This window comes from Sander vitreus, chromosome 5 (genome assembly GCF_031162955.1).
Source record: "Sander vitreus isolate 19-12246 chromosome 5, sanVit1, whole genome shotgun sequence".
NCBI classification, from domain to species: domain Eukaryota; kingdom Metazoa; phylum Chordata; class Actinopteri; order Perciformes; family Percidae; genus Sander; species Sander vitreus.
This window is the reverse complement of record NC_135859.1, coordinates 26,789,667-26,803,071: the sequence shown is the minus strand read 5'-3', so window position 1 is coordinate 26,803,071 and position 13,405 is coordinate 26,789,667. Positions and strand designations below refer to the sequence as shown.

At 40.0% G+C, this 13,405-nt stretch overlaps 1 protein-coding gene across 1 annotated transcript in view; it reads right to left on the bottom strand.

The window, feature by feature from the left end:
- col27a1b (collagen, type XXVII, alpha 1b) overlaps positions 1-13,405 on the bottom strand; it is a 68,429-nt gene that overhangs the window by 17,506 nt on the left and 37,518 nt on the right. Inside the window, exons 13-32 of the mRNA XM_078251306.1 lie at positions 12,201-12,254; positions 11,244-11,288; positions 10,755-10,808; positions 10,438-10,482; positions 10,162-10,215; positions 9,777-9,830; positions 8,787-8,840; positions 8,600-8,653; positions 8,462-8,515; positions 8,331-8,375; positions 7,412-7,465; positions 7,139-7,183; positions 6,921-6,974; positions 6,438-6,491; positions 6,175-6,228; positions 4,430-4,483; positions 1,894-1,947; positions 1,449-1,493; positions 916-960; positions 672-725 (exon numbers count right to left, since the gene is read on the bottom strand). Coding sequence (XP_078107432.1) covers positions 672-725; positions 916-960; positions 1,449-1,493; positions 1,894-1,947; positions 4,430-4,483; positions 6,175-6,228; positions 6,438-6,491; positions 6,921-6,974; positions 7,139-7,183; positions 7,412-7,465; positions 8,331-8,375; positions 8,462-8,515; positions 8,600-8,653; positions 8,787-8,840; positions 9,777-9,830; positions 10,162-10,215; positions 10,438-10,482; positions 10,755-10,808; positions 11,244-11,288; positions 12,201-12,254 — 1,026 coding nt within the window. The remainder of the gene's footprint in view (positions 1-671; positions 726-915; positions 961-1,448; positions 1,494-1,893; positions 1,948-4,429; positions 4,484-6,174; positions 6,229-6,437; positions 6,492-6,920; positions 6,975-7,138; positions 7,184-7,411; positions 7,466-8,330; positions 8,376-8,461; positions 8,516-8,599; positions 8,654-8,786; positions 8,841-9,776; positions 9,831-10,161; positions 10,216-10,437; positions 10,483-10,754; positions 10,809-11,243; positions 11,289-12,200; positions 12,255-13,405) is intronic.

Here is a 13,405-nt window from a genome sequence, read left to right as displayed (position 1 = left end):
CTGCCTTGTTTTCTTTTTGCCATGGCTGTATGATGCTAACTGCAGAATAGATTTCAAGGACTTTGCACGCCTATTAATGGCCTCCAATGTTTATATTTTTTATCCGAATCTTTGCGTTAACATGTACTAAACATGAGTTGAATTTGCACCGCAGTAGTACACATAATAATCCACAATGATCACATTACACAAAACTGAAATTGCACGTCAAAATAACACATTGTCAATATTTTTAGAGACCCCCCAAAATTTCACATATCACGTTTTCAGGGGAGCCCATGTCTTATTAAGGGGAGCCAAGCTCCCCCTAGCTCCCCCGTAGTTCGCACCCTGTCTGTGAGACTTGGGCAGAATGAGAGAGAGAGGATTAGGGTTATTATATAGGGTTTCTAGGAAGCACTGAATAAAAGGGGAAAATCTGTGTTTGTATGCAAAGGGAAAGAAGAAGAGTTCACAGTAGGTGCTGGAGAACCACAGGTCATTATACATAATGAGATACTATGGTTTCTGCCTTTAACATATGCTGTAACTTCTGCAACCATATTTTTACATAACTGAACCAGATGGAGTAAAAAAACACAGAGAAAAAACATTACCATAGAAGGTATTTGATAATGGGGTTGATTCTCAAATATGTAACCACAATTAATGTAAATAAGTAATAAACTCACTGGCTCTCCTGCAATTCCTTTGGCCCCTGGAGGTCCCGAGGGTCCGTGAACACCCTGAAAATAGCACAGCCAATTATAACACACACACTATTAGTATTCATACACATGTTGAAATTCAACAACACCCACTAGAGTAACAGTTTGCCACACAGGCCTCACTCATCCACCAGTGTTCCCCAAAATGAGTCTACCCCAAAAATCAAGACTGACCTAAAAGAGACCTCTGTTAGCCCCAATCACTTACTGGAAATCCCTTAGGCCCAGCTTCACCTGGCTCGCCAAGCTTTCCCTGCAGCAAAATGACACATGGAAAAATAAGTTCTACTCTGAGAGGAGAACATTGAGTTAGATTTAAATGGTGTTGTTTGTTATTACAACAACATGTCAAAACCATAAGGGGATAAACAGGCACAGTCAGCATAAGACTCAGTTAACTTTCTTGTGTGTTCGATTGGATTGGAGCAGCGCCATAAACAACAGCACAGTTGTACCAGATGGAGAAATGAATGGAGATGTGCATCCTACATGATTATGTACTATTATGTAACATCAAGAACACAGTTTATATCAAACTGTATGAATGCTTCTCTGTGCATGCGTTCATGAGACTATTGTTGTACTCTTCACTAGGACAAACGTATCAACATCACTCTATTTATCCTGGATACTAATTCCTTGAGGACTTCAAAAGGCCAAATGTAACTCTAATTGTGCTAATACTGCTAATAATGTCATTACTGTTACGAGGGGAAAGTAAAGTAGTCAAATTTTTCCTACCATCTCCCCGGGGAGGCCCAATTTTCCTGGTGGACCATCAGGGCCCTGCAAAGAAAACATCCAACTCAGTTAACTGAGCTCTCTGAAATCCCCCAGAGTTAAAATGTTCCCCACAGCCAAGCACCACCAGCACCATCAATATGTTAGTACTCTTTGATTCAAGGTTCTGTTGTTAGATTTGCAGCTAACAGAGAGTGTCCTCTAAAGATTCTTCAGATGTTAAAAATAGTTGCTTGTTAAAGTTCTCATGCTTTTGTTTATCCTAGCTTTCAGTGGGACAGATTTGATGTGTGCAATTAGGAAGCTGAAGCACAGACATTTCTGTAAGGCAGTTTTGGCATGTAAAGTAACATTATCAATAAAAGAGCCACAAACTGGAACTTAATCTGAGACTCTGAAAATAGTTTAACCGTTGTTGACTTCGACTTTCTGACCATGTGCTCACCTTTACTCCAGTGGAACCTTTCTCCCCCACTGGGCCATCAGGACCCCTCAGACCCTATAGAAAGAAATGAAAGTTTTCACTGATAGAAAGCTTGGGCAAATCTGGCCTTTAACTGACCTAAGGCACACGTTGTTTAACATATTAAGTCAATGAATTTGGGCTCTTAATCTCCATTTTTGTCATCCCTATTGAGCGGAGCCTGGGAGGCAGTTCTCTTGGTTTCATTGTGGTTTAGCCCACATAGAAGAGACACCATCAAAGATTGTGGCTATACTTGGCATCTGCAAATTAGCTCCGAAGCATGCCCTATCCACACTGTGTAGACTTTGTCCCCATTTTTCCACGATCACACACAGTGGCAGCGCCTGCACACTGCCGTTATTGTAAAGATGCCTTGGGAAAAGGTCAAATCCTGCAGCTGATTCATCCTCGCCTATAAAATTCAACCAAAATATTCACTGTCAGAAAACATTAAAGGACTGACTGTGTCTTTTGCTGGTTGTTCATGTAAGCATCTTATATAAAAGTGATTTAAACCGAGCCAAAGCAGAATACGGCAGCACAGAATCGAACCCGCGACCGCTGCATCAAGGATTAAGCCTCTTTATATGGGCGCATGCTCTACCAGGTGAGCTACCCAGACGCCCTCTGCTGGCATTTCAATAACTTTTGTTGTTATATAAAGACATCAAAATTAAATTGAATTTCACTGAAAAAGTCATTCTAGTTCATAAAATGACCCGTTTCGTCTAATAATGAATTACATTTGCCCATAAGAGGGATAGTGTTACTTTTTTCAAGTGCAATTAAATGTTCTCTTATCAAGACACACCTTCATTGTACGAGGGGAGTGATCTGTCGTTACCTAAACTCAAAATAATCGTTACCTAAACTCAAAATAAACTTTAAAAAGATTTTTTTTTTTTAAAGTGCACCAATTTAAAGGCATTTTACTGAAGAGTTCAGTAAAAACCCTATGAAAAAATGATGGTAATGACTGAATCTGAGAAATGCATCTTGTAAAGTTTGCTTTAATTTCAGTCAGTGGAGTCAGTTTGGATGGGGACATAGGAATTTTTAAACAAAATTGAATGACAGGGTGACATGATACTTAAGTATGACTGACGTATGACTAAACCCTCTTACGTTAAAAATTAAAACCATAACAAGATATAGGAGCAAACTAGAAGTAACAGGATTGGATACATCCTCCAAGTAGCTGTCACTACTTTTCTTGGAATCCTATGATTAATTCATTGTGCTGCAGTGCACATATTGCTTTCACTCAGACCAAATTTTTTACATGTGTGCCCTGAGGAATAAGGCTATTATCTTCTTTTTATCTTTTTGTTTTGTTTTTAGATTTCTTTATTTAAAAGGGACAACGCACATTTATCAACATGTAAATGTGCCAGATTTAGCCATGCTAAATTATTTCAGACAGTGTAATAAGGAGACTGGAGTTTAATCGTGCTGGTCTTAATTCTATTTCCCAAAGCCTTAATGTAATTTTAAGCTATTATAGTTATTCATATTATATTTGTGACTGCTTGTGATGTCAGGAAGGCCATGTAAAACCAATCAAAATGAAATGCCTTAATTATACCACTTATTCATGTTAGATCAATTATTCATTCAGTCCAATAATCCTGCTGTGCAACTATGGGCTATTTTCCCAAAGTAGAAAACTAAATTATTTAAAAGCCAGTGAACACAGGAATCATCCTGAGCTAATGGCAGACACAGCAACACACATTTCCTGTACAGAAACGTCAGGGTGTTTTGTAGAGCTTCTTAGCATTTTAGACTTGTTAAACACATGTTCAGAATCAACTTGTTGTTACTATGTACACAAACATAGTAATGTATGTTTATGTCATGTTTTAAGTCTCTTTTCTTTGGATAAGTTTGCTAAGCAATCCTTGCTGTGGTGTTTTTGCTCTGAGATTTAATTATCTGTGGATTCTATTAGTGAAGTTTAGAGCTCCTGTGCTTTGTGCTCTTTCATGGTCTGTTTTGCTCATGTTACCTACTGTAACGTTACACGGTTCTTCCATTTATTTCAAATAAAATATTGTTGCTGCTGCTGGGGATGAAAAATACATGATTTCCTATACAGAAAAATGTAATCTTTCTTGGGTAAGACCTATCAGCAAATATAAAACAGGACTTTAAACAGTCAGGAAAGCAACACACTCACAATGACAATGCTATTATGCAGGTGTTAGGAGGCAAGATGCAGATGTTCAACATCTTAGTTTACCGTGTTAGCATGCTAACATTTGCCAATTAGCACTGAACACAAAGTAAGCTGAGGCTGGAGACCATGAATGTCTTGACAAAATGTCATGGCGATCCATAAGATAGCTGTTGACATATTTCAGTTTGGATCAGAGTGGCCATCCCTAGAGCGATGATGCTAATTCAATGAACTGACTGTAGATTGATTTGTTGCGTCATATTATTTGGTAACAAACATGAGTTATGTGTCACCTAATGGGAATATAATATTCTAACACCAATTTAAGATACTTACCGTCCTGCCTTTGGGTCCTCTGATGCCGATGGATCCCTGTGAACCAAGAGGCCCCTGAATGTGTGTGAAAAAATATTCTTTGAGTTTGACTATAGCAATCTATGGAAACTAAGATACAAGAGACAGTTGTCTAAGTAAGTGGTTCCCAAAGTGGAGGGTGAGGGTCAGGGGTCCTTGAGTGGATTCCAGGGGGTCCCCAGTACAAAGGGGAATCATTTTTCCCACTATAATTCTAACCATAAATAAAACAATGACAGAATGTATGACTATGTTGGTCATGGGTTTTATACACTTTTTGTAATAAAACGTCTAAAAGCAAAAATCCTATCAGATGGGGGATCCTTGGACGAAATCTTATTGAATGGGGGTCCGTGGTCTAATTTGTGTCAGTTTAGGGGTCCTTGACGTGAAAATGTTTGGGAACCACTGGTCTTAGTTTGGTTCTACGTCTTTATTAACAGTGGCAAGTTCATTGCAGGTACATTGAAAGCAGAGTTAGCCATAGACATAATATCCTTTTTCTAACCAACCTATTTTAACATTACTAAGCAGATTTTTTTAATACAATGTCAACTATCAAATACTGTTTTTAGTGCCTTTCTAGAGATTAGACTAATATATAGTGAATAATGGATTTTTGTTAAAGGTCCTATGACATGCTGCTTTTTGGATGCTTTTATATAGGCCTTAGTGGTCCCCTAATACTGTATCTGAAGTCTCTTTCCCGAAATTCAGCCTTGGTGCAGAATTACAGCCACTAGAGCCAGTCCCACAATGAGCTTTACTTAGGATGTGCCATTTCTGTGTCTGTAGCTTTAAATGCTATTGAGGAGGAGAGGGGGAGGGTGGGGGTGTGGCCTTGACCAACTGCCATGCTTTGCTTATTTTCAAGCCATGATGTCTCTCTCTCTTTCTCATGGGCAGGCCAAATTCTCTGGACGGGCAAATCAGAGAAAGCGGAGGTAACCTTCCTCCTTATGACCTCATAAGGAGGAGATTCCAGATCGGCCCATCTGAGCTTTCATTTTCTCAAAGGCAGAGCAGGATACCCAGGGCTTGGTTTACATCTATCGCCATTTCTAGCCACTGGGGGAACCATAGGCAGGCTAGGGGAACTCACGTTAATGTTAAAAAACCTCATAAAGTGAAATTTTCATGCCATGGGACTTTTAAAGAGTAACTTGTGAAAAACTAGCTGAAAAACTACAGTGGTTTAACTTTGTTGCAGTGGTGTATATGTGTACTTCAGAGTGTGTCAGTACACTGCAAAAATGCAGAGTCAGTCGATGGTTATAAGAAGCTGTTAAAAACTCATCTGTTTCGTAAGCACTTTGTCCTGTCCATGTATGTTGGGCTTCCTGGGTGGTTTCTTTTGTTTGAGTGTTTAACTTCTGTTTTTGCCTTTGATTTTGTAGTTTTTATGATTATAATGACTTGGTTTTTGTTTGTTTTTACATTATCTCCCGTTTTAACTTTCAAATTTTTTTTACAGCACCTTGTAACCCTGGTTTTGAAAGGTGCTTTATAAATAAAGTTTACTAACTTACTTACACTGTTGGGTGACCACACCTAGACCTGGTCAGAAGTGCAACAAACTTGAGACTTTCATCCAGAGAGGGCAGTGAAACACTGCTTCTCAGCCTGGTATTGAGGATACATGCATGTAGACCACATAACAGGCCAGTGTAGTCTCTGGTTTACATTCAGTGCACATACAGCTGGGACAATGATAATAGTAAACTTACTGGGATCCCTTGCAGTCCAGGTGGCCCCGTCACTCCAGGTATACCAGTGTGACCCTGATGGACACAACATTACTCAAATGATATCTGTATGATTTATTTTACAGATTTCCAATAAAACTGAATGGCCTTATATTATCTGCTATGATTATTGTTTAATAACCTGAATCAGTCCCCAAACATATCACACCCCCAGCCCTTAACGTATGTACAGTACAATTAAATGCCCCCTGGTACGAGAGACAGCGTCCAGACTTACTCCTTACCATCGGCCCCGTGTCACCTGGCGGCCCTGGGGCGCCTGTTTTGCCTCGATCCCCCTGGAGAGCCAAAAGCCACAATTAGGGAAACATTGATTGTTTATCGATTAGATTAAATGATTAAGCGTTCAGTCTACAAAATATTACAAAAATAATCCAAAATGCCAATCACAATTTGAAAGAGTCTTAAGTGATGACTTCAAATTGATGCTCCAAATGCTGACCAACAGTCCAAAAACTCAAAGATATTTCATTTACAATAACATAGAAAATCAGCAAATCTACACATTTTAGAGGCTAATACCAAATGTTTGGCATTTTTGCCAGATAAATGACAATTCGTTTTATAAAATTAGCTGTGATTGACTTCTTATTTCAGCACTCATCACATGTTACATCAACAGAGAGTAATTTCACAGATTAAAATAGACATTGGTAAGCAACAACTTGTGATACTAGTGAAGTGTGACGACATGAGACCATGCTAACCTTTTCTCCTGCAATGCCAGTCTCTCCAACAAGCCCGACAAAACCAGGGAGACCCTGAAGGAAAGAACATGTGCGGTCTCAACTTTTTTCTTATTTTTCTTAGCTCTATTGAAGTTATATTTCTCATAATAGGCTGCACAGCTTTGGGATCCGAACAAAACAGACACACGGTGAGCATCAAACAGAAATCAGCAGAAAGAGGAGAGAAAAGCCGTTACCCTCTCGCCAAGCTTTCCGACCTCGCCAGTTATCCCGGTCTCGCCCTACAGCAAAGCAGCCAATTAGCATATCACAAACGTATTCATGCCTTTCATTTTTAGTTCAAATCAGTTGAAATGTGCTTGGAGGACCGTTCCCCTGTGGTAACGGAGAATTAACATCTAATTTACACATATTCAGATGCTATTCTATGATAAAAGAAAGCCAGGGAGAGGATGTTCATTTAAGGATGACAGTGGTTCGGCGGTGGATGTGATACTATTAGGTCTGACCTTAAGTCCATCTGGGCCTGTCAGTCCAGGGTATCCCTGGCTCCCAGGGCTGCCCTGAACAGAAAACAAAAATGACAGAGAGAAGTGTACTGCAGCTCCTCACAACAAACAATACACTCTCTGTATCTCCTGTAAAAGGTGCAGTCTGTGAGTCTGCTGTCCCTCGAGAGGCCGTGGCACAAAACAAACCGAACAATTGATGCCAAAACAAAAACATCCCTTAAAACAACTTAATGATCCATAAAACACAGAGCCGTTTGCAGCATCAAAGGCTTCTTATTACTCACAGAAGTCATTGGGTCATTTGTGTTTGTTTGTAGTATTCACTTGTGGGTTTAACTTTTGGGAGAAGGCATACTGGAATCAACCATTGCAAAATTAGAAAGTTTCATTGGAAAGGTCTACTCTATTGTTTAGCCTGGGATGACTCCAATTTAACATTTGTTTTTGGACCCAAGATAGTCACTGTGGATGTTAGTCATACTGCAGAACAGTTCAAAGCCATCCTATTTGTCATTTATAATATCCTAATTTGTCTTGCACAGCCATATCATATATATATATATATATATATATATGTACAAACAAACTATTCATTTTGGTTTCACAGTTGCTTTTGTTTGTGATTGTGTGTGATTTTTATGATAGAAAAGAGCATAGCAATTTGCTGACCAATCTGGTAATGAGTACACAGCGTCCAATAGGAAGTCTTTCAAAACAGCTTTAGAACAATACAAACATCAGTCAGCCAAAGGACTTATTGTCCATAACAGGTCATAGTTGTTTCTCCGAAGCTACATTTAGGCAGAGACACATGGTGCACTTGTTGCAGTGTTGTGTGTGGATCCTAAACTTTTACTGTTATTTTTTTTTTTTTTTACTGATCTTGAATCACAGGGCTTATCCAATCAGCACTCACCTCGAGTCCAGCGGGTCCAGCGGGCCCAACTGGTCCCTCATCACCCTGACAAAAGAATTGTCACTAAAGGTCAGAGAAGAATTTTTTTAAAATCTTTTATTCATTTTCAAGATATAATAAGTCAACGCCACCTGACGTCCAGCTGTTCCTCTTGGACCTGGCAAACCTTGGATGCCTTGCTTTCCCTGTGGATGAAACACAGAGAGTGAACTTTCACTTTATTTCTACTCACTCAAAATTCATATCTAAAGAGTTAATGTCACTCTGACCTTAGGTCCTTCGGGGCCATTTTGTCCTGGTGGGCCAATGTCACCTGGATATCCCTTTGAAAATGACAGGAAATGAACCACAGCTTCATCACCACACAGTGGCACACAACAGTGTATCAACAATGATAGAATAACATAAATATAATGCATCTAGTCAAAATATAATAGTAAATAGAATATATCCTACCTCTGGGCCAGGAGGGCCAGGTAAACCATCAGGGCCCTTTTCACCAGGTTTGCCCTAGGAAATGTCACAAATCATCTAATTGTTATTTCACAGATCAGAAACCTCAAAATAACTTGAACAAAATACCATAGGCTAAAATAACTAAATGGTTTGATCAGGGAACATCATGTATGTTACCAAAACAATCTTATATAACCCTGAAAATGAAAAGAAACCAACCTCATTTTTCACACTTTTGTAGGTCATGTACTATATATGCAAGTTTTATGGAAATCTCATTTTCTTAAAGCTGCAGTATTCACAATAACAAATCAACCATTGTGGCTGAGGTCAGTTTCTGATAGGAGGAATGAGTATGGCCACTCAGAAAGCATGTTTTCCATGCTAGAATCTCAAATCAGATCAGAGAGTACTCAAAATATTAAGGACACTTCATAAGTGCCAACGTTGGTGGATTAGTCTTAAGGCATGTGCACTTGGAATTTGCCAGTCCCCTGATCTTTGCTGGCTTGTTTATGCCACAGCTTGATTAGCATACATTTCTTAGACCAAAGTTCTCCTACATGCATGAGTGCCTGAAGTTTGCTTTTGTATACATTTGAAGATTCCCATCCATTTTCTTCAAGGGCACCAGCATTTTTTCTTTAGTGCATCCTAAGACATACTTTGCCCTTTTAACACACCATCATGCTTTCAGAACAACATTCTTATCAGATGCAACTAAGGAAAAGAAATAGAATCATAACAACATAGACTACTAGAGTACTCTATTTCATTTATTAGTCACCCACTGAGAACATACAAGCAAGAAAGCATGAAAAGAAAGGAGCTGGGGCTATGAACTACATCACTGGGCTCCTGTTAGGTGTTACCTAGTCTACATGTAGAGTCAATTATGTTGTAATGGGTGGGGTGTACATGCATGCTTGTATGTGATTTCCATGCCAGAAACTAGTTTTGAACTTTTTTTTAATGTGAGATAGAAAATACCTGTGGCCCAGGTTTTCCACAAGGACCCGGCAACCCAGGTGAGCCACGCATACCCTGTAAAATAAAAGCCAGCTCATTGTTAACAAGTCAACAAGACAAGTAGGACAAATGTAATGCTGCTTAGATACAGAAACCCGCCAACTACATTTCTATGATAGGATTCAAAGAAATGGTAAATGGACTGCACTCTTTAGCGCTTTTAGAGATCAGAACAAGGCGGTTTCCATTCATTAACCAATGCACACAAACACATTGATCGGTGGTGGAAATGCCATGCTAAAGGACACTTTGACATGAAGATAGGAGAAGCCCGGCATCAAACCACTGATGCTATTATTTCTGGATGACCCGTCGTGCCACCTGAGCACATCGAACATACACTTACCTTGTCCCCTTGGAATCCACACTCCCCTGGATCCCCTGGTAAGCCAACATCCCCCTGAGAAAACACAAAGCAACATGAAAAAATAATCTGAATGTTAGCACAAAAAAAAAAAACATTCAAAATGCTCCACAGGAGTGCTTGGTTACCCAAGTCGGCATAATAGCTTTGTGTTATCTGTTAGCTTTCTCAGGAGTCAGAAATACAATTTTGTGATTTGTTGTCTCTAGCATTCTTGTATATAGTAGGTTAGTAGTGAGAAAGACATATGCAGATCACCTTATCACCTTTCAGTCCTGGTTCCCCTGGGTTTCCAGGTACTCCCTTGGAAGCAAAATTAAAAAAAAGAAAAGAAAAGAAAAAATGATTCAACATGATTAATGAGCAGTCCTGGCGTTTCCCTGTTCACTAGGGTTTACATATTCAGGCTGTGGAACATTTTAATCACCAACCACTCTTCACTTTGTCTCGTCAAAGTGAGCTCAACAGCTACTTGACATTCTGGTTAACCAATCAAATTGCCAAAATATACCCTATTTATGATGGATCCATACCAAAACCAGACAGAGACATTTGTATAAAACCGCATCATTTACCTTGAGTCCTGGCGGTCCTGGTAAGCCCATTATTCCGACAGGGCCCATGTCTCCCTGCACACATCAACACACACAAAACACATACAGTATTTATAACGCTGAATGTCCAGAATACTTAAGTCTTAAGGACCGATGCTCATAATGCACAACAAACATGTACTTTCTGAGCTGAATGTCTCAACAGAAAGATGTGGAAGAGATATAAGAATAGTGAGTAAGGAATCAAACGCTTTTATACAGCGCCTTTTCAAAAAAAATAGATTAAAAAGAGGGACCTAAAGAGAAAGAAAAAACAATATATGTATAAAACAACAAGGTAAGGTATGATTGGAGTAAGAAACTACACAGTATGCTGGTATATGTATTACTTCTTGATGGAAATAATACAAATAATTAAATAAAAAGAAATAAAACAACAAGGTACCAAAGTGTTTAAAATCATAAAACATAAAGTTATAAAATCAGTGAGAAGGACACAAGAACACTCACGATAAGACCAGGGACTCCACATGGGCCAGGAGATCCCAGTTCACCCTAAGAGGAAGGGAGAGGACAAAGAAAGAGGGAAAAAGAAGACATGCCACACAAGCACATAGTCAGACAGAGGTGTAGAGATGTAGGGGGAGGATACACATGATAGTAAACTGAATGTTTCTATATTTTGTTTGTTAACTAGTGTTTTCCTCCCTCAATATCCTGAGTAATGTGTTTCTCCACTCATTTTAGCATAGTGAGTGAGCACTTGGCACTTGACACACAGACCCGCTTGTTCCAAATGATCTACCCCGCAGCCACATGCCATGCCTACATCCTCTCCAAGCTACGCATCCAATGGACAGATGGATGACACTCAGCCCAGTGTGGCCTTCCTGTCGCCTCCTCTATTCCTCTATGAATGAAAAGAGATGAATTCAGCCCCCCTCTTCCCTCTGGAGGCAGAGGAAATGAGGCCTGGAGGAGGCTCGCAGAGGTCAGCCAATCACAATCTAACGCTGACCCTGTCAATCACGAGCAATGAGGGTCAAACTAAAGTAAAGGAGAGGCAAGTGAAACTGCTGATGCTGCCCTCATATATGTATCAGTATGAATTACGATGAGTGAGTGAGCTACTGAATGATGGCACAGACTTGCCTCACAGTCAGTCGTGCTGTAAAACAATGTGCAAGTAAGCTCCAACTCTGTAACTGTGTAACGTGTCTACTTTTTGCATCTCCCTTAATGAGTGTATTTTTCATTTCTTGTAAAGCACATTGTATTGATAAACTGCATTTGGATATGACATAACCTAATATATATTATAAAATATATCATATATATATGACAAAAATCTAAAACCTGGTGAAACCTCAGTCGGGTGTAATTTTGTGGACTTCAGGGCCAGGCATAAAGATTTGTACTGTGCCAAGAGTCAGCAAATTGTGCATTCATCTACATAATTTCACTTACTGGGTTCCCATCAGGGCCAGGAGGTCCCCTCTCTCCAAAGTCACCAGGAAACCCCTGAGCACACAAACAAACAGGACGGTCATGTATGTAACCAGAGGGGATATCGAGTGGCTTTATCATGTTCATACCGTCAAAACACTGGAACTTATTTAGATATCACATGGTTTGTCAGTGAAGTTAGCACACCATGCACAGAGGATCAACTAAGTGTTTCCCAAAACAGACGTTTGCAGAGCAAAGCCCAAGCAAATCCCCTAAATTGTGCTCCCAGCGCTTCATTCTTGGGAGACCGGCAGGAAATTCCACGGCTGAGTGTTTCCGAGCGACCGAGTGTCTGTTTGTGCATGGGCTGGCAGGCAGTGCACGGCAGCCCGCAAACCAAACCCCCAGGACTTGCCTAAATGGCCGAATAAAGCTGCTTGGCCCATAAACTGATGACTGTGTCCTTTTTTTCCCCCTTGGTGCTCGTAATTCCATTATAGAGGGAGAACAACAGGCGTGATGCAGCGACGAGGCCACATGCTCAACGTGTGCTTGTCAATGTGCCAAGGTCAACATGCAACCAACGTCACAGCTCAGCACTCGCCTACAGGAGGCTATGCTTAGATTAATGAGAAATGGCAGAGATCTCTCATCGTCTGTCTGCAGACAGAGAAGAAAAAAGATCAATTGAAAGAATGAAGACCTCAAGAGATGGCAGTGATAGGACTTTTTGTGTGGCAGACTGCTGATTTAGAACATTAGGCAAATGTGGATAAAGTAATGAGCAGTAATTGGTGCAACATGAACCCCACAAAAAAATGTGGAAACATTTGCCTTTTTCCAAAAATGTCAATAACTGACTTGGATTCATCAGAAACACATGCTTTGTTCTCAACAACTTTCAGCGTGGCTGGCGAGACCCTTTTCATTATGTGATCGGCCCGATGGAAATCATGTCATTGTGCTTTGTACAAACTATAGCATTTATTAGATAAAAAAGTTTGGAAGACCACTTCACAAAATACAAACAGTCTCAGCTTTTTGTGGCTCGTGTTGTTTTGGGCCTTTGGGACATGTGGATCAAACATGCCAACTCCTTCTCTTGTGTGTCTTTCCAGATTTTGCTAAACAGCATTACTGCTGACTCAGGACAGAAAAAACTCCTTGCGTAAAGTGACTGACCTCACTTTTTACCACAGAGGATGGGAAATGGCTTGTTCATG